Source organism: Schistocerca americana, chromosome 2 (genome assembly GCF_021461395.2).
Source record: "Schistocerca americana isolate TAMUIC-IGC-003095 chromosome 2, iqSchAmer2.1, whole genome shotgun sequence".
NCBI classification, from domain to species: Eukaryota; Metazoa; Arthropoda; class Insecta; order Orthoptera; family Acrididae; genus Schistocerca; species Schistocerca americana.
In genome coordinates this window covers 961684528-961708145 of record NC_060120.1, presented here as the reverse complement: position 1 = coordinate 961708145, position 23618 = coordinate 961684528, and the positions used below count along the sequence as shown (strand labels likewise).

Here is a 23618-nt window from a genome sequence, read left to right as displayed (position 1 = left end):
AATGTGACCAGTCCCTAAATTAATTGTTTTCTCTTAAATGCTTGGAACCCTTTTAGAAAAAGTGGTTGGTTTAAATTGCTGAAAAGGTGTAAGCTTGATGGTTAACTTTCTCGTAAGAATTGGCTAATTTCATTAAGAATTTTAACAATTTTCTTCTTGTTCAACTGAAAGTTGTAAGGTTTTATTAAATGTGGTGGCAATTGTAAATAACTGAAGCTTGCCTTGAATACATATCTGGCTGGTCTTTAAAATGATTGTTTTCTCCTAAATGCTTGGAAACTTTTTAGAAAAGATCATTGCTTTAAATTGCAGAAAGGGTGTACATTTGATGGTTAACATTTATCTTAAGAATTGGCGAATTTCATCAAGATTTTAACATCTTTCTTGTTGTGTTTTTTCCTCTTAAATGCTTGAAACATTTCTTCTTCTTTCTTTCTTTTTTGTTTGAAAAAAAAAAAAAGAAAAAAAAAACAGGTTGTTGCTTTAAATTATATTTCTTAAAACCCCAGGGAAATTTTTAATTCAACAATCTTGGCATGTTTAAATAAAGTGTTTTACTAAAAGGCAAAAGATATTTTCCCTGAAATTTTCTAGCTGTTCCATGTTCCATTGGCCTTGCTTTTTTTAAAATTGCTACTGTATTCATTTGGCCACGTCAATTGGCAGCAATGTGTGGTTTTTATTGCAGGGAAGGGATGAAGTGGGAAGGGGAGTGGGGAGAGGCAAACGTTTAAGTATCTTTCACCTTGATTATTTATATAGTGATGTAATAGTTAAGGTAAACTATTGTTACTTGTACATTTGTGACTTTCAGGCCACAGTTCACTATGGAGGTGTAGCATTGCCTAGGGCTCAACTTGTTAAAGAAACTTATGAATCTAACATTAGCTCTCAAATTGTGGAGGGAAGCGTTACCGATCTTGTTGCGCGGGTGAGGATGGCATTGGATAAGCCACTCGTCGTTACCGCAGAAACTGTTGGTGAGGTATGTGATGCCCTGGCACAGTACACTGCTGCGTTGGCCAGTTTAGAGCCGACCACTGATTTTCTTGACAGTGCTCCTCCCATTCGTTAGCAATTCGCTTGCCTTCGGGCACAGCTTCTCCATTGGGAAATTGAGTTAGTGATCTTGGCCGTCTTAAGGCGGATGACGAACAAGTCCAAGTTGTCTGACAACAGCAGGGTCAAGCGGCCAAATTTTAAGACGTTGTGAATCAGTTTGCCTTAGAGGTTGTAACAAATTCAAGTGGGGACCAGGTTTCTGATACCCAAGTTTGAATAATCCTGTTCGAGCACTTACTTCGCCTCAGTGTTTTGGTATGAGGAATTTCTGTAAATTACCACACCCTATGGGAATTTTATTGAGGGAAATTGATAAATTATCCATTGAGTCCAGGAGTAACATTGAGGAAGTTTTATGGCTTTTGGTTAAATTTGAGCGTCACACGGATGTGTTAATTTTGTCTCATAATCAGGATCTTCAGTTATTGTACCCGTTAACTAGTGGGACATCAAGTCAAATGTTTGTTGATATTTAGTGTGAGGGAAAAGAGTTGAGGTAGTTACATCAACAGGTGATCAGTTTAAAGATGTCACTCCATTTGAACAACAATTTGCAGTGTAAGTATTACTGACGGGTGCAATCAAGTAGTAATGAGACCTTTAGTAAATATATAGAGTGGAACCGAATTGCTGTTTTGACCTTAGAACTGCAAGTTCCTGAGGGTCAAATTGTTGATAACATATTGGAAAGGATGGTGCCAGAGGATCGATCTCGCTGTTTGGGCCTTAGAGCTACAAGTTCCCGAGGGTCAAATTGTCGATAACATATTGGAAAGGATGGTGCCAGAGAGGATCAATCTCGCATCACCTTTGCTAGTAAACCTACTATCTTTGATCAATTAAGTGCTTCGGATTCAGCATTGAGGCACTTAGTTACGCTGATAATCAGTGGGTTCAGTCATCTTTTGGTTGCTTGGTAGCCAGTGGCTGTTCCGTGCAATCCAAATTCCACAGTAACCCATAACAGCAATCTAAGGACTGTTTTTGTTACCAGCAGGTAGGACATTTTGTTCTTGAGTTTCCGGTTCAGTGAAAGTGGGAGAGAGAGAGCTCACAGTGTTGGAAGTTGGGAAAGGAGCCTATACATTCCTTTCCAGGTATTGTCATCAGACCGGGGGTGTTGTGCACGAGCCCTTACCCTTTGTGTTTGCTCACTGGAATCATGAGCCAGTCTGCATCCTTGTTGATTCTGGATGCTCAGGATCGCTGTTGAACTATCATTGGTGCCTGGAGTATTGGTCTTTATGTAAGTTTTCTCCTTTATGAGCTTCTTCTCGGAAATGTCAACTTGCTAGTGGTCGTCAGCTGCTTTTAGTGGGTGAGTTTGTGGTTAGTTTGAGTATTGAGAACTTTTCCTGGCCAGTTAAGCTGTTAGTAGTTAAGAATTTGTCTGTTAATTTAATCTTGGGCTGTGATTTTGTATACCACGCTTTATTAATGTTTGATGGTCTACAACACACTATTTATTTTAAATTTTGTCCTGGATAACAAATTGGTTTAAGCTCACATAGAATCTCATTGCTGGTATGTTCTGTTTTGCCTGCTAAGGTGTTATGAATGGAGTCATTTGGAGCCACAACAAAGGGATCACTTGTTGCAAGTGTCAATAAGTTTCTGAAAGTGCTCACCAATAGGCTTGGCATGACTAATAAAATCCTGTACAAAATCAGGATGATTGATGATGTTCCAGTTCTGCAATCTCCCGACAGTTTATCACGTGTCCCCCCCGCCCCCCCTTTTTCACCCTCCTCAAGATGAAGAGCCTGTGTGCCCTCATAGATGGTATGTTGTGTGCAGGGTTTATAAGACCTTCTACTTCCTGCTACAAATCACCTATGTTCTTGGTACCCAAGGGTAGTAAGGGAGAGTTCTGACTGGTAGTTGATTACAGGTTGGTGAAAGAAAAGGTTATACTGGAGTCTATACCTTTACGTGATATCCATCATTCTGCACATGGTTCTCTGGAGCAAAATATTTCACCATTTGGGACCTGAACTAAGCCTATTACCAAATTCTGCTGTCACAGGAGTCCAAGCACATTACTGCATTTTGTACAGATTGGAATCTCTTTGAATTTAACAAAGTTCCTTTCAGCCTGTCAACAGGAGTGGCTGTTTTATCTAGGTCATTGGATCCAGTGCTCGGCGACTTAAAATTTAAGTTTGTATATAACTGCTTGGATGACGATGTTATCTATAGCCCCACGTTTGAGGAGCACTTGTAGCATTTGGAAGCACTGTTAGAGAGATTTAGCGAAGGAGGATTGACCATGAAACCTGCTAAGGTCAACTTGACACACTGGCAGATTTCCTTTCTAGGCCATTTAGTCTCTGCCGAAGGGGTTAGGATCAATCAGGAGCATATGAAAGATCTCCAAAAATTTCCCCCTCCTGTAAATGAACAGGTGTTTTCCAGGTTCATTGGGATGGCCAACTATTTCCACAAATATGCGACTAACTTAGCATAACTGAACATCTTGTTTAGGCACTTGTAAACTGCATGTATGAATTTTACAAAATGTGTAACACTGTGCTGTCTGTGATATTGTTATTTATTCTGCTACTGGTTTTGGCCTTAAAACATCACCAACAGCAGCTGTACAACATACAAAAGTCACTTTGACTTTTGTATATGGTAGAGCTGCTGTCAATGATAGTTTAAGATCGAAACTGGTAGTAGAATAAATAACCCCTCTTAAAGAATTACACAGGGAAGGAGTTAATTTCTGTTGGAACCAAACTCACCAGGCATCCTTCGAAGCTATTAAGCATGTTGCCAGTAACCCACCCGTCCTGGTTATACCAAAATTTGAGTTTCCCTTTGTGGTCCAAACTGATGCCTCTACTTGTGAAGTAACGGCAGTCCCCCTATGGGAACAGGAAAGGGATCATAGACCAGTGGCCTACGCATCTAAAAGGTTATCTGGCAGCACTTAAGTATTATGTCTAAGAATGGGAGGTGCTAGGGGTGCTTTTCGCTTTAGAAAAGTTTAGCTTTTATCTTGAGCACCGCAAATTCTTGCTTGAAACTAACAATCAAGCCCTCAGTTGGGTGCTGGCACACCCACGTAAGACAGGTCGTATAGCTTGCTGGGCTGTCTGAATGTCAGCTTTCCAATTCAAGGTGCAGCATATCCATGGCACCTACAATCAGGTTGCCAATGTCTTGAGTCAGATGTCTAAGTTTAGGGTTCAGCAGTCTGAAAGTATTCAGTCCACGGGATTGTGTAGGCAGGATATTATTCGAAGTTCCAGAACTTTTCGGGGACCTCTGGCAAAGACGGACAGTGATCCTAGGATTACGGCCATTAAGGGTAAGCTATTGAATGGTGAACAGGTGGCTGGTCATCTCATCCATAAAGGCCTAGTTTGTCGTGGTGGGGCAAAGTCAGGTGGTTTTAGGATCTGTTTGCCCTATCAGCTCGTCCACCCTGTGTTACGGTACTCTCATCATGTGGTATTTGGGGGTATTTGGGGGTATCTAGGCGTCCACAAAACTATCACTAATATTAGGCGCCATGTGGTTTGGTCTTCCTTATACAAGGATGTTGAGCGGATGGTGAATGACTATGGAGTCTGCAAAAGAGCAAAGCTTAATTCTAGCCCTGCTAAAAGTCTTCACCAATCCACTAGGAAAACTTATCCCAGCACTCCTGCTTGTGTTGGCGAATAAGGCAGTAGGCCAGCACACGCAGCCGTTTAAAGGCGATGAGGTGTTCTATTGAGGGATGTCGCGTGTGATGCTGGAGCACCCACTGGCGATCTTTAATCACCTCGGCGATCGCAGGCGATCACCACGGCACAGTCCTCGGCCGAGGGGACCCGGAAGAACGGGGAATGGCAGATTCTGCGGCAGTAACGATGCTGGTGGTGACCGAGTGCACCACCGCTTTCAATGGCTTCATTAGAAAGAGGCGCAATAGCAGCCATGGAGGAGAAAAAGTCCCAGTCAGCCTTATTCATAGCCCATCTGCAAGGGCACCCAGAAGAGTGACGCTGTGGCAGTGACAGAAAGATCAGAAAGTGGTCACTACCTCATAGGTCGTCATGCACACTCCATTGGACAGGTAGTAAGAGGCTAGGGCTGCAGATCGAAAGGTTGATGGCTGAGTACGTGCCATGCGCCACACTGAAATGTGCGAAGGCACCATCATTTAAAATGGAAAGGTCGAGCTATGTCAATACATGATCAATGGTGGCGCCTTGACCTGTTGCCACTGACCCACCCCATAGAGGGTTATGGGCGTTGAAGTTGCCGAGTAACAGGAAAGGTGGCTGCAATTGGGCTATCAGCGCAGCCATGTCATGCTGTGGGACATCACCATCCGGTAGAAGATAGAAACTTCAGACAGTAACAGCCTGTGTGTCCACACCCGAACAGCGACAGCCTCTAAAGGTGTTTGTAGAGGGACAGACTCGTTGTGAAGAGCGTGAAGGACATAGATGCAGACGCCACCAGATATCCTTTCATAAGCTGCCCGGTGCTTATAATAACCCCAATAGCCACAGAGGGCGGGGGTTCGCATCGCTGGAAACCAAATTTCTTGAAGAGCCAATGCAGAAGAAAGGGTGAAGGCTGAGAAGTTGTCGGAGCTCAGCAAGATGGTGGAAGAAACGGCCGCAGTTCCACTGGAGGGTGACATTGTCCATGGCTGAGAAAGGTGTGAAGGGACTGGGGAGGCAGATTACGCCGCTGGGTCACTTGCTGCCACCGGTTCAGTACCCGCGCGAGTGACATCCATTGTGTCCGAGGGTCCAGTGAGATCCAGGTCTTCAGCAGACGCCAGAATCTCGATCTCATCCTCAGACACCGAGATTGTAGGAAGCGGTGGGATGGGTGCCACTGCAATGTCGGGATTCTTGGGAACCTTTTTCTTTTTCTTTTTCTGCTTCTCGCGTTGTGCCTTCGGTGGTTATGGCTGGGAGGGCTTCACTGGGTCAGTCTCAGGGACGGACGACGACCGTGAAGCCATACGACCAGTGAACGGTGGTTGTTTCAGCCACTTACAGGTGTCTGCTTTTCCGCTGGTCGGAACTTGCGAAGGGAGATCCCCAAGGGACCCCGTCCTGGCAAGAGGAGCCGAAGAAGTCTTATGCTTCTCTCGCTGGGAAGTGGGAACTGATGTCCCCGATGGTTGGGGGGGGGGGGGGGGGGGGGGGTTGCTCCTGAAATAGATGGTGCAGGAGCAACAGGGAGTGAAGTGCCCCCCACAATCAAGGGGGCCGGCGGATTCTGACGGATCATAGAGCCAACCGTATGTCACGACACAGGAGACGGGAGAACCGTTGTTGCAGCAGCGGCGTAGGGTGACGTCATTGGCACAGTATGTAGCCTCTCATATTTCTGCTTGGCCTCAGTGTAGGTCAGGCGGTCCAGGGTCTTATACTCCATGATCCGTCCTTTCTGGAATACCCAGCAGTCCAGCGAGCAGGGGGAATGGTGTTCTCCGCAGTTAACACAGATGGGAGGCAGGGCACATGAAGTATTGGGATGCGAAGGACGTCCACAATCTCAACACGTGATGCCGGAAGTACATCGGGATGACATATGCCCAAACTTCCAGCATTTAAAACACCGCATCGGAGGAGGGATATATGGCTTCACATCACAGCGGTAAACCATCACCTTGACCTTTTTGGATAAGACATCATCCTCCAAGGCCAAGATGAAGGCACCGGTGGCTACCTGATTATCCTTCGGACCTTGATGGACCCGCCAGACGAAGTTAACACCTCGTTGTTCTAGGTTGGCGCGTAGTTCATTATCTGACTGCAGAAGAAGATCCCTGTGGAATATAATACCCTGGACCATGTTTAGACTCTTATGGGGCGTGATGGTAACTGAAACATCCCCCAACTTGTCACAAGCGAGCAACCTCCGTGACTGGAGAGAGAATGCTGTTTTGATTAGAACTGAACCAGAGCGTATTTTGGACAAGCCCTCCACCTCCCCAAACTTGTCCTCTATATGCTCCACAAAAAGCTGAGGCTTCGTCAGCATAAATGATTCACCATCAACTCGCGTACAGATGAGGAACCAGGGTGAATAATCTGCACTGCCGTCTTTAGCCATGTGTTCCCCACATGGAGTGGCCAGGGAGGGAAATGATCTCAGATCATATTTCTTGCCATTGAGGTTAGACCTCAATCGCTTAGCGACTGCTGGTGGAGGCCCACCAGCGAGAGATGATGTACCATGCTTCATAGCGGGTCATCCGCCCTGATGCCACCCACTCCGACCAGAGGCTCTTCCCACGGGTGCCACCCATCCACAGCAAAGATTACCTGGCAGGATGGCCTTTGCCGGGAGTCCTGATGCCCCAGCGGAATAGGCATCTACTCCTTGGCATACGTGGAGATGTAGCAGCTCAGGCATCAGCAGTGCAATCCCTGTGTAGTCAGGTGGCTACCACCAAGAGGGTACATGACGACCCCACCACAACGGACTGGCTACCGTGCTAGATGTCGGGTGTCGAATATCCATGTATATCACAAGGGCAAAGATGGAAGTGCACAATGGAGGGAATGTATGCTACCCAGAACACACTGCAGCTGATGTGGCCGGATGCTCAGTGTAAGTCCAACTCCATGACAATATCGTGTGTGCCAGATCTCAGGCAAGGTGGATATAGAATGTACCACATAAGGCGTCCTTCTGCAAATGGTACGCACTAACGAAAAATTTTGAAATGGAGTGGTCAAACCCCTTAGGGGACTATCACATTAAAGGCCAAAACAGTTGAGACTCCTTTTAGTTGCCTCTTACAACAGGCAGGAATACCGCAGACCTATTCTTACCCCCGAACCCGCAGGGGGATCATATGCTTCAGCTGGAGTCCAGACTCTACAACCATCTTTGTCATTGACATACCCAACAAGATGACCAAAAACAGCCTTATCATCAAACTTTGAACAAAAATGTTTGTTTATGTGAACATGGCAACCTGTACAAAAAATTCTGAGGTGATCAAGTTTTCTGGAATACTGAAGAATGGGATACAACATGTTGGCTGTGACCAATGATGTCACAAGTTACCAAATATGATGTATTGCACAGATATAATGACATAGATGAACCATGGACCTTGCCGTTGGTGGGGAGGCCTGCATGCCTCAGCGATACAGATGGCCGTACGGTAGGTGCAACCACAATGGAGGGGTATCTGTTGAGAGGCCAGACAAACGTGTGGTTCCTGAAGAGGGGCAGCAGCCTTTTCAGTAGTTGCAGGGGCAACAGTCTGGATGATTGACTGATCTGGGCTTGTAACACTAACCAAAATGGCCTTGCTATTCTGGTACTGTGAATGGCTGAAAGCAAGGGGAAACTACAGCCGTAATTTTTCCCGAGGGCATGCAGCTTTACTGTATGGTTAAATAATGATGGTATCCTCTTGGGTAAAATATTCCAGAGGTAAAATAGTCCCCCATTCGGATCTCCAGGCAGGGACTACTCAGGAGGACACCGTTATGAGGAGAAAGAAAACCGGTGTTCTACAGATTGGAGTGTGGAATGTCACATCCCTTAATCGGGCAGGCAGGTTAGAAAATTTAAAAAGGGAAATGGATAGGTTAACGTTAGATATAGTGGGAATTAGTGAAGTTTGGTGGCAGGAGGAACAAGACTTTTGGTCAGGTGAATACAGGGTTATAAATACAAAATCAAATAGGGGTAATGCAGGAGTAGGTTTAATAATGAATAAAAAAATAGGAGTGCGGGTAAGCTACTACAAACAGCATAGTGAACGCATTATTGTGGCCAAGATAGATACAAAGCCCACGCCCACCACAGTAGTTCACGTTTATGTGCCAACTAGCTCTGCAGATCATGAAGAAATTGACGAAATGTATGATGAGATAAAAGAAATTATTCGGGTAGTGAAGGGAGACGAAAATTTAATAGTCATGGGTGACTGGAATTCAAGAGTAGGAAAAGGGAGAGAAGGAAACATAGTAGTTGAATATGGATTGGGGGTAAGCAATGAAAGAGGAAGCCGTCTGGTAGAATTTTTCACAGAGCATACCGTATTTACTCAAACCTAAGTCGCACTTTTTTTCTGGTTTTTGTAATCCAAAAAACCGCCTGCGGCTTAGAATCGAGTGCAAAGTAAGCGTAAGTTCTGAAAAATGTTGGCAGGTGCCGCCACAACTAACGTCTGCCGTCAAATATATGTAGCACTACACAGGAATGCTTTGCACGCATAAAGATAAATACTGGCGCCAAAACCTCTGCGTCAGTAAACAATTAAAAAAAAACGTGGAAGACGAGCTTTTTTCTCCGCCCCGACCATTGCATTTTCATACATTCTCCAACAAAGTAAATACAAATTCTGTATTGTTCATCTTCGAATATCGCAGCATTTCAATGTACTACGAAAAAACAACTGGCAAGACTGTTTGGGATGTTTGTCAATATGGCCAACTCTACGTTCTGAATTTTTTCCTACCTGTGAGAAGAGATGGTTGCTAATAGGAACTTTTATGAATTGTGAATCACATGCAGTATTCTCTTCACCATAAGAATAATACGAATACAAACATTTTGCCATGTATTCTTTCGTGTTTGCTGCTATCTCATTTAAATCCTGTCTGCCTAATAAACTACGAAACTAGAGTGAGACAACAGCAAAGGCGGAAAAATATACATATTATATCATGTTTATATTTGTATTATTCTTATGCCTAGTAGTGGTACAGTCAGAAATGAAGCCCGGAAAATGACTAGATTTTTAAATCTAAGATGACTCTAATTTCTGTGCAGGATGTAATGTACTAAAGAGGCGTCTGCAAAGATTTTTAAACGGAGAAAAATTTTCGCTACACTCTCGTTCAGAACATCATCTATCATACGCAGTCTATTATTTGGTTCTTGTCGACCGTTATCAAAGAAAGCAGCAGTGTAAGTAACAACAAATAGCAGTCTCTTGCCATTGTTTCGCTAATGAGACGATTCGTCTCTATTTAAAAAAAAAGAATTGTAAGCGGCGGTAACACGCACAAAAGCAAGCCATGCCGCGAGCGGCGAGACAGGCTTAACAATGCATGACACAGTACAGTAATGCATTTTCAGCTTAGAGTGACGTAAACACCTATAAGAAAGAGAACGGCACTTATGAGATCAAAGAAAAATTTGCAATCAATTCAAACCAGATGAAGCACGTGAAAAAGGAAGGGTACCCGTATAAATACGGACGGAGCACCTGACGCATAGCAATGGCTACCTGGTAAAGCTTAACTGCTAAGCTTACGACTCGAACCAAACTACTGTAGCTGTATCGTCATTCATTCGACCTAAATTGTGTCTCATATTACAATGGACCAACTGTGTTTCGATTTGGAGGTGTGGCCTAAAACTTTTCTCTCCCCTTGAATTTCGAGTCTCAAATTTCAGGTGCGGCTTAGATTCCGGAAAATTTTTTTCCCTTGATTTCGAGTCTCATTTTTCAGGTTCGGCTTAGATTCGAGTGAGGCTTGGATTCGAGTAAATACGGTAAATTAATCATAGCTAACACTTGGTTCGAGAATCATGAAAGAAGGTTGCATACATGGAAGAACCCTGGAGATACTAAAAGGTATCAGATAGATCATATAATGGTAAGACAGAGATTTAGGAACCAGGTTTTAAATTGTAAGACATTTCCAGGGGCAGATGTGCACTCTGACCACAATCTATTGGTTATGAACGGTAGATTAAAACTGAAGAAACTGCAAAAAGGTGGGAATTTAAGGAGATGGGACCTTGTTAAACTGACTAAACCAGAAGTTGTAGAAAGTTTCAGGGAGAGCATAAGGGAACAATTGACAGGACTGGGGGAAAGAAATACAGTAGAAGAAGAATGGGTAGCTCTGAGGTATGAAGTAGAAAGGCAACAGACGATCAAGTAGGTAAAAAGATGAGGGCTGGTAGAAACCCTTGGGTAACAGAAGAAATATTGAATGTAACTGATGAAAGAAAAAAATATAAAAATGCAGTAAATGAAGCAGGCAAAAAGGAATACAAACGTCTCAAAAATGAGATCAAAAGAAGTGCAAAATGGCTAAGCAGGGATGGCTAGAAGACAAATGTATGGATGTAGAGGCTTATCTCACTAGGGGTAAGATAGATACTACCTACAGGAAAATTAAAGAGACCTTTGGAGAAAAGAGAACCACTTGTATGAATACCAAGAGCTCAGATGGAATCCTAGTTCCAAGCAAAGAAGGGAAAGCAGAAAGGTGGAAGGAGTATATAGAGGGTCTATACAAGGGCGATGTACTTGAGGACAGTATTAGGGAAATGGAAGAGGACGTAGATGAAGATGAAATGGGAGATACAATACTGCGTGAAGAGTTTGACAGAGCACTGAAAGACCCGAGTCGAAACAAGGCCCCGGAAGTAGACAACATTCCATTAGAACTACTGACGGCCTTGGGAGAACCAGTCCTGACAAAACTCTACCATCTGGTGAGCAAGATGTATGAGACAGGCGAAATACCCTCAGACTTCAAGAGTATAATAATTCCAATCTCAAAGAAAGCAGGTGTTGACAGATGTGAAAATTACCGAACTATCAGTTTAATAAGTCAGAGCTGCAAAATACTAACGCGAATTCTTTACAGACGAATGGAAAAACTGGTAGAAGTCCACTTTGGGGAAGATCAGTTGGGATTCCGTAGAAATGTTGGAACACGTGAGGCAATACTGACCTTACGCCTTATCTTAGAAGAAAGATTAAGGAAAGACAAACCTACATTTCTAGCATTTGTAGACTTAGAGAAAGCTTTTGACAATGTGGACTGGAATACTCTCTTTCAAATTCTAAAGGAGGCGGGGGTAAAATACATGGAGCGAAAGACTATTTACAATTTGTAAAGAAACCAGATGGCAGTTATAAGAGTCGAGGGGCATGAAAGGGAAGCAGTGGTTGGGAAGGGAGTGAGACAGGGTTGTAGCCTCTCCCCGATGTTATTCAATCTGAATATTGAGCAAGCAGTAAAGGAAACAAAAGAAAAATTCGGAGTAGGTATTAAAATCCATGGAGAAGAAATAAAAACTTTGAGGTTCGCCGATGACATTGTAATTCTGTCAGAGACAGCAAAGGACTTGGAAGAGCATTCGAACGGAATGGACAGTGTCTTGAAAGGAGGATATAAGATGAACATCAACAAAAGCAAAACGAGGATAATGGAATGTAGTCGAATTAAGTTGGGTGATGCTGAGGGAATTAGATTAGGAAATGAGATGCTTAAAGTAGTAAATGAGTTTTGCTATTTGGGGCGCAAAATAACTGATGGTTGAAGTAGAGAGGATATAAAACGTAGACTGGCAATGGCAAGGAAAGCTTTTCTGAAGAAGAGGAATTTGTTAACATCGAATATAGATTTAAGTGTCAGCAAGTCGTTTCTGAAAGTATTTGTATGGAGTGTAGCCATGTATGGAAGTGAAACATGGATGATAAATAGTTTGGACAGGAAGATAATAGAAGCTTTCGAAATGTGATACTACGGAAGAATGCTGAAGATTAGATGAGTAGATCACGTAACTAAGGAGGAGGTATTGAATAGAATAGGGGAGAAGAGGAGTTTGTGGCACAACCTGACAAGAAGGAGGGACCGGTTGGTAGGGCATGTTCTGAGGCATCAAGGGATTACAAATTTAGCATTGGAGGGCAGCAAGGAGGTTACAAATCATACAGGGAGACCAAGAGATGAATAAATTAAGCAGATTCAGAAGGATGTAGGTTGCAGTAAGTACTGGGAGATGAAGAAGCTTGCACAGGATAGAGTAGCATGGACAGCTGCATCAAACCAGTCTCAGGACTGAAGACCACAACAACAACAACAACAACACAGATGAATGTTCAGAAACAAAGGAATGCAGGACAGAGAACACAGATGGTGGACATACATCACATACATCCAAATTTTAAATACAATTTTAGATATACCTATTTTTTGAATCCTAGTATCCTATTCTTCAGTTGACCTATGTAGTTCAACTGAAGAATAGGATACTAGTGCTAGTGCCGATGCAAAAACCAATATATGTAACACTGATGTCCTGTGTCTCAGTTGAACTACAAATGTAATACCCCGAGCAGGACATACTTTGTTTCACCTTCATTAGCACTAGTATCCTATTCTTCAGTGGACTGACATGGGTCAGCTGAAGTATGGGATACAAATTTTACAACTGTCGCTTTTTTTGCCTCTACTAAATTATGACAAGTGATAAAAAACTGTACACAATTTCCAGCCCCATCTTCCAAAAAACACATTCATGAAATTTGTCTGGAACCAAAGACCTTCCAGTTGATTTTAAAATATAGACTGCTGTATTGCAAGCTTCTGCCCATAATCCTCTTTGTAGTTTGCTTGTGTTCAGCATTGAACATGCAGCTTCAACAGTTCTATTTTCACTTTCAGTCAAACAACTTTGTTCAGGAGTATAGGGTGGAGGAATCAGTAATTCTGTTTCCTTATCTATGAGCAATTCCTTAACTCTGTTGCTAGTATATTCTTTACCTCGATCACATCAGAACTGTTTAACAGCATGGCCTTTGGATTCACGAGCTTCTTTTTAAAATTGTTAAGCACACTGTACACTTCGTTTTTGTGCTTCAAAAAGAAAATTCAGTGAAATTTACTGAAATTGTCTGTAAAACTTATATAATATCAAGCACCTCCAAATGATTCTATACTCTTTGATCCACTGATATCTACATGGATTAATTCACCAGCAGCTGTGGAGCGATTTGCTCATTGTCTGAATGGTAGTCTATGTCTATGCATCTTTCCTAATGCACAACCATCACAAAATTCATCTTTACAACCTTCTGCAATTATGTTAAGTTTCTTTGAGATGTTCTTGATGTTTTGTTTATTCTGGTGACCAACTCTTTCATGGTACATTTGTAATGTTTCAGATGATGTCACTAAGTTCACTTGATTACCTTTTCCTGGCCAAACAACACACTTTCAACACATACAGCTCATTTTTCACATTGCCTGTCATGACGATGCTGCCAATGGCTCTTTCCTGAATCCTAACACTTTCGCTGCCAAACGTTATATTGTAGCTGTTACAAGCAGCTGCTCTGGCTGAGAAGAAATGAGCACTTGCATCGGGGACATATGAAACATTTTCCATTCTAGCATTGTACCATTTATTTTTTTGTCTTATTTCGATAAAGACTGTACCTTGATCACATGCACACATTTTACCTTGCTTTCCTAACAAAACCACTTCAGGAACATCAAATTCACTGCACAAAATGAAGTACTGATTATTCCAAGTGATATGCTTCATAGCACTGCTATCAAAATACCATTTATTTATGTCAATGCAATTTCTACTACGCAAACCCATGGCGTATGAAATAAATACAGTGTTACAACTCACCTTCTGTTCTCACCGCATGCATCAAGAGCATCCAGTGGACACCCCGCCGCCCACCCCTCTTTCCAGTGACCTAGTAGTTCACATTTACTGCATGGAAATTTTTGCTCTGCTCGCTCTTCCAACATCATCTTCTTCTGTGTGTTAGAAATGAACAAATGCAACTGTCCGTTGCATTTGTTCATGCAATTCAATGGTACAAAGTTTTTTGATAAGCAAGTAGAAACTCTGATTTTTCGCTGGCATTGTCTCCCAGAGATCTTTAAAATTATCATATTCCTTTCCGAGCATAAATAAAATTCAACCATTTAATTTTCTTTTAGACAATTTAATTTTCTTTTAGACAATTTGTTCTCTTCATGTTTCATTAAATCATTTAGATCTACAAATAACTTCTGCAGCTTAGTCACATGTGTGCTTCTCTTTCATTGTGTTTGATCCAAAAACAGTTTTCAATTAACATGTTCAAACATTGAATGCTGCTATGTTCAAATCGGGCATGTAGTTTATTCCATATTTCTTTAGCATTTTTGCACATCTACACCAGTTCACCAACTGGTTGGCTCAGCACACTTGCCACAAGACTTGCTGCTTTCGCATCATTCTTTTGCCATTCTGCATATGCTGCCTTCTGTTCAATAGTAGAATCCTGAGGCAACACAACAGGTTTGCATATACCAATAACACTGTCTGAGTCCATATGAATGAAGCACCATAGACGTGCCACTTACATTTTGCCCATTTGCTTCAAGTTTATCAACATTCACTTTATCACCTCCAATTGTAGCCATGTTCTTACTGAACAAATAGTTTTAACAAAAAAATCTTCTGTCAGCACACACTGGATTGAATAAATTTTTTTTCTAAAAAGAACTATTTTGTTCTTTAGACGTGGTCTGGGCCCATAACCTGTTGTAAATTATAAGGTCTGAACAACACAGTTTTAGTTATGAATGGCACGTTCTTTTTTTTTTTTTTTTTTTTTCAGGATAGAGCTTTACTTTGTAACTGCAATGAACATTATATAAAAACAAAAATATTTCATAACATATCTAGGAATAACACTTCACAGTGAATGCTAAAACTTTTTCCTTTCATCACAACATTAATAAGTGTGTACACGTCACTTTCAATTTATCCAGTAAAACATGCTGTTTAGACTTAACCTTGGTGTTTCTAAAATCACACAAAACAATGTGTTAACATACTGACACTCAGGAGGAATTTTTAAAGTACTTGTATTTGCTACTTAAGTTCGATTACATAAAACTTACATCAAATGGCAAGGTGACAAACTCCTGCTCAGTGATTCGAAGGTATGAACGATCTGAAACAAAGTGCAAAGAATACTTATCATTACAAGTTTTTTTTTTAATTTCATATACTACAGTTTATCAGAAGCAATACAGAATATTAAACAGAGATATAATATTTCTTATAATAAATATCTAATTATAAATTCTATACGAGTAATATCTCCTATGCATTACATTATCTCCTTCACGACAACACCACTACATCCTTCTTGTTCTATTATATAAAGAGAAAAAAAAGAAAAACATTAAGTATAGTTCACAATACCACACGAAAACAGATGATTACACACACAGCCATCCACTTAACAACAGGATGTTTTACCTGTAGTGCTACAAGTAGTGATAATATGTCATGGAGTGATAATATGTCATAATACATAGTGACAGCTAGCATCTGTAAAGTCTAATTAGAAATTTTCAAGATAGTTACATTACTGAAGATTTGCTAATTTGGAGACATATCACGCACATATACACAATAAAGTTCTGATAGAATGTAAATATTTTAGGAGTAAAGGAGACCCCTCATTAAAAAGCAGAGGTGTTGAGTTGTAGACACACACATTCTCTCTCTCTCTCTCTCTCTCTCTCTCTCTCTCTCTCTCTCTCTCTCTCTCTCTCTCCCCCCCCCCTCCCCCCCCTCTCTCCCCAGCAGGTGGACTGGTTTGGTTGGGGGTGGGGGTTGCATTGGGTGGGATGGATTGGGGGGGGGGGGGGGGGGACAAAGTGGGGGCAGCCTGTTAACCAAGAGAGAGGGGTGCCAGGAGCCTGGGCTAATCAAGTGATGTGTCGGTATCAGAGCCAATGCTGAAGCTGATGTCGGGATGCGAATTTGGAGATGGTGACAGGCTGGAGGAAGGGGAAATAGTTTAGTGTAGCATGTGGGAACAATGGGTTACTGAGGATTAAGGCTTGGATGGTTACAGGAGCAAAGGATGTGTTGTAATTATAGTTCTCATCTATGTTATTCAGATGAGCTCGTAGTGGAGGGAAGGACACAAATGGCCTGGGTTGTGAAGAACATATTAAAATTAAGCATGTTGTGTTCAGGTGCATTTGTGCCACCAGATGGTCAACTTTGTTATCGGCAACAGTTTGGTGGTGGCCATTCATTCTGGTGGACAGTTGGTTAGTAGTCACACTGATATAAAAAGCTGTGCAATGTTTTCAGCAGAGTTGGTATCTGACACGGCTACTTCCACAGCTGGCCTGGCCTATGATGGGGTAGGATAAGCCCGTGACAAGCCTGGAGTAGGAAGTGCAGGGTGGGTGGATTGGGCAGATCTTGTAACTGTGTCTCCCATAAGAATATGATCCCTGTGGCAAATGGATGAGAGTGGAAGTGGCATAGGGATGGAATAGGATGTTGTGTAGGTTAATGGGCAACAGAACACCACTTATGGAGGGGTGGGAAGGATCTTGGGTAGAATGTCCCTCATTTCAGGGCATATATAATCAAAGCTCTGGCTCAAATATGACTCAGTTGCTCCAGTCAAGAGTCACAATGGGTGATACAGGGAATGTGCTGCTTTGTAGCCAATTCTGGGGGATGGTGGGAGGATTAGGAGTGTGTGAGAAAATGGCACAGGAAATTTGTTTGGATTAGGTTTGGGAGGGTGGTGCCTGTAAGTGAAGGCTTCATGTGATTTTCATCATATTAGGCAAGGAAGTTCTCATTACTAAAGACATGCTATCCACAGGTGGTCAGGCTTTATGGGAGGGATTTTTGGGTGTGGAAGGCATGGCAGCTGTCAAAATACAGGTAATGTTAGTGGTTAGTGGGTTTAACGTGGACAAACCTCCACCACTCTAATGGCTCCATCGACACCAATGTCCACATTAAACCCACTAACCACCAACAGTACCTGCATTTTGACAGCTGCCATCCCTTCCACATCAGAACATCCCTTCATACAGCTTGGTCACCCATGGATGACATACCCACTGTGTAGACAACTACCTTGCCCCGTATCTGAAGGTTTCACAAAGGCTTCCACAGATGGGCATTATCCTCTAAACCTAGCCCGCAAACAGATTTCCTATGCCATATCCTCAAACATCCCTAATCTTCCCATCACCCACAATAATCAGCTACAAAGGAGCATCTGCCTAGTCTCCCAATACGGTCCTGGATTTGAACAACTGAACCATATCCTTCATCAAAGCTTTGATTATATATCATCATGCCCTGAAATGAGGGATATCCTAACCAAGATCCTTCCCAACCCTCCTAACTCCTAAAGTGGTCTTCTGGCACTCACCCAACCCACACAACATCCTAGTCCATCCCTATACCAATCCAACTCCCAACCCCTTGCCATAATGGATCATATCCCTGTGGAAGACCTGGTGCAAAACTCTGCCAATCCTCCCATCCAGCATTTCCTACTCCAGTCATGACATGGGCTACCCCACTAGAGGTGACCGATGACCTCGCTGTCTGGTCTCCTTCCCCAAACCAACCAACCACTAGAGGTTGCGCCACCTGTGAAAGCAGCCATGCCATAAACTGGTTCTAATGCAAACACCATACAGCTTTTTATGTTGGTATGAATACCAATCAGCTGTCCACCAATATGAATAGCCACTGCCAAACTGTTTCAAATAACAAAAGATGACCACCCAGTGGAACAACATGCAGCTGAACATAACATGCTAAATTTCAATGGTTGCTTCACAACCCAGATCATACGGATTCTTAGCTCCACCATCAGCTTCTCTGAACTACACAGATCGTAGTTATCTTTGCAACACATCCTTCATTCCCATAACTATCTTCGCATTAATCTCCAGTAACCCACACCCTCCACCCAACATACTATCAACCCCTCCCAATTCACATTCCCATATCACCTTTAGTGTGCACCAATCCCCATTGGCTCTGACACCCACGCATCACATGCCTAGCCTGTGCACCTGCCACTCCACCATCCCGCATTTCTAGCTGGCGAACCAGTTGTCTCCTTCCAAGTTGTTAGCCACCCATTCCCCAACCCAGCCCCTCTCCCTGTCTTCGATTTCTCTCTCCCTTTATCCACCCTAATCGACACAATCCCACCTACCAAAATTGTGCATCCAAATGGCGCCATGCAGGGCACAAGCATGTATATGCATGCACGCGTCTCCTTTTTCTGTGTATTTGTACTCTAGTTCAAGTAAGGATTACTCCAAAAAGTAGCAAGTGTTCATTATTTTCATCCCTTCAATGAGTGATTTCCTTTAGTACTGAAATATTTACAGAGAGAATAAAGGTTTGTTAATGCTGTTTTCACAAAAAATTATGTTCCACGAAAATTGTTTTATTTTAAATGCTATGTCTGGCAGGGGAAAATTGTCTAATAACCTCTCTTTTTTTTCTTTTTTGAGCTGTAAATGATTTATTTTCTTGTCTGTTTTCAAGTTAAGCCAAAATTGCAATTTCTCATGGGCATTTGGTGAGTCTGAAGTTCAAGGTGAATTTATTCTGAGCAAATCTTTCAATTATGAAAGTTGAGCATACTCATATGAAGAAAGTATTTTCCATGTTTGACGATTATTATTGCATAAAGAGATCCAGAGCTTACAAGGAGCTTGTTCATAAAGTGTACCTACAGTAAATATTTCAAATTATGCTGACAGAATCATCTTTCAACAATTCTATTAAAATATAGGTTGGTTGGTTGGTTGGTTTTGGGGAAGGAGACCAAACAGCGAGGTCATCGGTCTCATCGGATTAGGGAAGGACGGGGAAGGAAGTCGGCCGTGCCCTTTGAAAGGAACCATCCCGGCATTTGCCTGGAGCGATTTAGGGAAATCACGGAAAACCTAAATCAGGATGGCCGGACGCGGGATTGAACCATCGTCCTCCCGAATGCGAGTCCAGTGTCTAACCACTGCGCCACCTCGCTCGGTCTATTAAAATATAGCTTCCTGCTTATGGTTATAAGGTGATAGTGATAAACATGGACTAAAATCTACAAAGGAATACTCTATGGGTTTTGTGATTCTTTGTGTAACATCATTGACACATTACAGAACCTATATTATATCACATGATAGAAATGAACTATTGCACCAGTTTTGACTGCCTTTTCAGATAAGTTAACTTTGCCACATTAACTTTCCAATTTGCTGAGACATGTACAGTCAATCATAATTTTCTTGAGTGCAGCATTAAGGATTCATTGGCTCTGATTCTAATCAATTGAATTGAATCTAGTACCATATTGCATACCTTCACATAATTATAGTATGTTTGTTTAGGCACACAACAATGAGGTTTTTAATCTTATCTCACTGGACATATTGATAGATGATGGGTAACTATTGATATGCTGCACTCCACCTACATCCGGCAGGGCTGTTGTGAATGGGAAACCATACAGCATCTCTGGTCCGCAGGTATGCAAGCCCACTAGCCAGCCAATTTAAGATCAAGGGGCTGCTGGCCCAGTTTCACTTCTGTCTGCAAGCCATGCTAGCTATACAAGCCTGTCAACTGTTTAATAATTTCCTAGAGGACACTGACATTTACCAGAAGCTGTTAACACTATGTTACCAGACAAGTCACATCAGTGCCTGAAATGAGAGAGGGCAATATTGCTATCCAGCAGCCTCAGTTGTATTATGTGCAGAAACAGGCCCCATTTTTGGAACCTTCAGTTACTGCTTTTGGACATTTATGCTTTGTTAGCAGAATATATTTCTACTAAAATGCATAAGGTTGCAGCTCCACCAGAATTTTTGTAACAGCATAAATTAGACTTGGTAAGCTATGCAGCAGAGCTTCAAAGTAGGAATTAGAAGTGTAAATTTGTGTGCACTTTTGGCAAAAAGTTTAAATGGAGATGTCAATTGTTCTCTCACTTGTAATAGAGGTGTGTATCGGTCAGATCCATAGTTACCAGAGGTATTGCATATAATTTGTGCTTCATTTTTGGTTACTGTCAAGCAGTCTTGACTGCTTCACTTCACACCACTGAGACAGCTCCCACTAGCCGAAAAGTCAAAGAAAATCTTAGTTTTATAAAAACATTTGGCCTTTACCTGTTATTTTCCAAGGGATGTTTAGAATAGCTTATAGCATATATACCCCCATTTTGACAACTACCTTGATGACATCCTGGTTATAGGCAGTACAAACAAAGAATATCTACACAATCCAAGTCAGGTTTTCACAGGTATGTCTGGAAAGCATCTCAAGTTTAATTTTCCTAAATGTTGATTTTTTTAAATCTTCTGTCACTTATCTACAATATGTCCTTAGTAAAGAAGGGTTATAGCCCACAGAGGGCTATGTCAAGGAGATCAAAGATATGCTTTCCCAGACCTGTGAGGATATCCAGATGTTTCTCGGGAAGATTACCTATTATGCCAGTCTTGTAGAAGATTCCATAGCTTATCTTTTGAATTAGTTGCAGTGAAAGTGCTTTCATTTTCAATGGGCCACAGTTTCTCAGCTGGAATTTCAAACTTCGGAAACTTGCCTACGGTCTGCCCATTGTTTAATAATGTATCAGCCTCAGTTACAAATGGATGCCTCTCATCATGGCATCAGAGCCATCCCAGCCTGTCAGTTTGAAAATGCCTACAGCATTTGTTTCCAAATACAGCTGAAGACCCTGACGAGATAGAGCTGCTGAATAATAGTCAGATGTTGGATAATCTGACTGTGAATAGAATCATGGCCCAGGGCCATATCATGAGATGAGGCAACAGTTTGAACCAATCCCCAGAATGCTTCATTCTCCAGGCTGTCCCAGGAGGATCGGTCAATATTCAGGGATATGACAGGAACCACACCTTAAGAGCTATGAGCACTTTTTCATCTTTGCTACTATGAAACACATCTGTTCTAATGAACTAGTGTTCATAGCTCTTAAGGTATGCCTTTTGGAGCTTATGTTTACTACACTTTTTTGCTTCAAATGATGACTCCCGTCACATCTCTGAACACTGACCAATTATACTGGAGACCCTGTATAATTCAGCATGCCAAGGCGAAAAGGAGAGTGAGACTCGTTTTCACTTACACATCTGGAAGGCAGCCGCATAAGAAGAGGACATCAAGGCCATCACAAGGTGGGTAACAAGGTGTTCAGCAAGAGCCAAGGTTTCAGTACAAAGACCACCTCGAAGAAAGATACCTGGCACTGTTTTGGATTTTTGGCTGCCCAGAAGACTACATTGTTTGGCCCACACCTGGGATGAGGAGGCATACATTCTCTGGAAGGAGGCATAGTGCTCCCATCATCCCTTGTTATTGTATTCCATTAGATGGCAAGCCTTAGCATGAAGTTGCTTAAAAGTGATAAGGTTGGTTTACAAAGGATTTCACTTGAAATGTTGTAGGCCTCTGTGATTATCTTGAACAGCTATTGCAATGTTTCTGGTCCAACATGGCACTGGTTGGTGATGGAAGGGACCTGTAGAAAGTAGCCATCTTAGGTTGTTTGCAAATGATGCTGTCATTTATTGTCTAATAAACTCATCAGAAGATCAAAGCAAACTGAAAAATGATTTAGAAAAGATACCTGTGTGATGCAAAAAATTGGCAATTGATCCTAAGTAATGAAAAGTGTGCAGTCACCCACATGAATGCTAAAAGGAATCCATTGAACTTCGGTTACACGGTAAATCAGTCAAATCTAAAAGCCATAAATTCAACTAAATACCTAGCAATTACAGTTATGAATAATTTAAATTGGAAAGAACACACACAAAATGTTGTGGGGAGGGCAAGTCAGAGACTGCATTTTACTGACAGAGCACTTAGAAAATGTAACAGGTCTGCTAAAGAGACTGCCTACACTACACTTGTCTGTCCTCTTTTGGAGTACTGCTGTGCATTCTGGGGTCCTTACCAGACAGGGTTAATGACATACACCAAGAAAGTTCAAAGAAGATCAGCATGTTTTGCATTATCGCGAAACGCGGGAGAGCGTGCCACACTGACATGATGCAGAATTTGGGGTGGACGTCATTAAAAAAAGGCGTTTTTTGTTGTGGCGGAATCTTCCCATGAAATTTCAATCATGAACTTTGTCCTCCAAATGCGAAAATATTTTCTTGACACCAACTTACATAGGGAGAAATGATCATCATAATGAAATAAGGTAAATAAGAACTCACAAAGAAAGAGATAGGTGTTCGTTTTTGCTACACACTGTTTGATATTGGAATAATAGAGACTTATTGTGCAGGTGTTTTGATGAACCCTCTGCCAGGTACTTAAGTGTGATTTGCACAGTATCAATGTACATGTAGAAAGGGGAATAGCAGGTCCACTGACATAGGTGATTGTGTCAAGAGTCATCTTGCAATCTGACGGAGAGAGGGAGAGAGAGTGTAAAGGTAACAGCAGAGGCGTACAACTGCCAGTTGGCTTCAAAGCATCTACTGTGGTAGTCAGCCCATCTGGCAGTGGCAAGGAAAAAGAGGCCCACATCACCAGAGAGTGGTCATTGTCACAAACTGCGCCATGTAGTGAGCACTGTAGAGGAGCTATGAGATTAAGGAAAGAGACTGTTAGGTCAATAGCTGAAAATGTGCCTTGGCTGACACTGAAATGGGTAGGGGTATTAGGGGTATCATCATTGAGGAAACACAGAGCATGGTCAGTAGGAAGCCGATAAATTGGAAGGCTAGTGATACTCCCCCCCTCCTACCCTCCGACAGGGAGTGGTGCACACTTAAGTACCCAAGTAGCAGAAAAAGAGAGAGAGGGGGAGGGGGGAGGGAGTTGTTGGGCTAAGGTGGTCAGCACAGTGTAAGTAAGTGGCCTGCTTGGAGCAAATAGTGATTGCTGAAGTCATTTGCATCTGCACCCCTATTGTTTCCAAGAGGAATCCACTCACTGATGACATCTGTGTGAACCAATTTATATAC

The 23618-nt window shown here is 42.2% G+C and overlaps 1 protein-coding gene across 1 annotated transcript in view; it reads right to left on the bottom strand.

Moving 5' to 3' along the window:
• LOC124596220 (ER membrane protein complex subunit 5) overlaps positions 1 to 23618 on the bottom strand; it is a 59704-nt gene that overhangs the window by 10236 nt on the left and 25850 nt on the right. The window contains exon 2 of the mRNA XM_047135275.1: positions 15711 to 15763. Coding sequence (XP_046991231.1) covers positions 15711 to 15763 — 53 coding nt within the window. The remainder of the gene's footprint in view (positions 1 to 15710; positions 15764 to 23618) is intronic.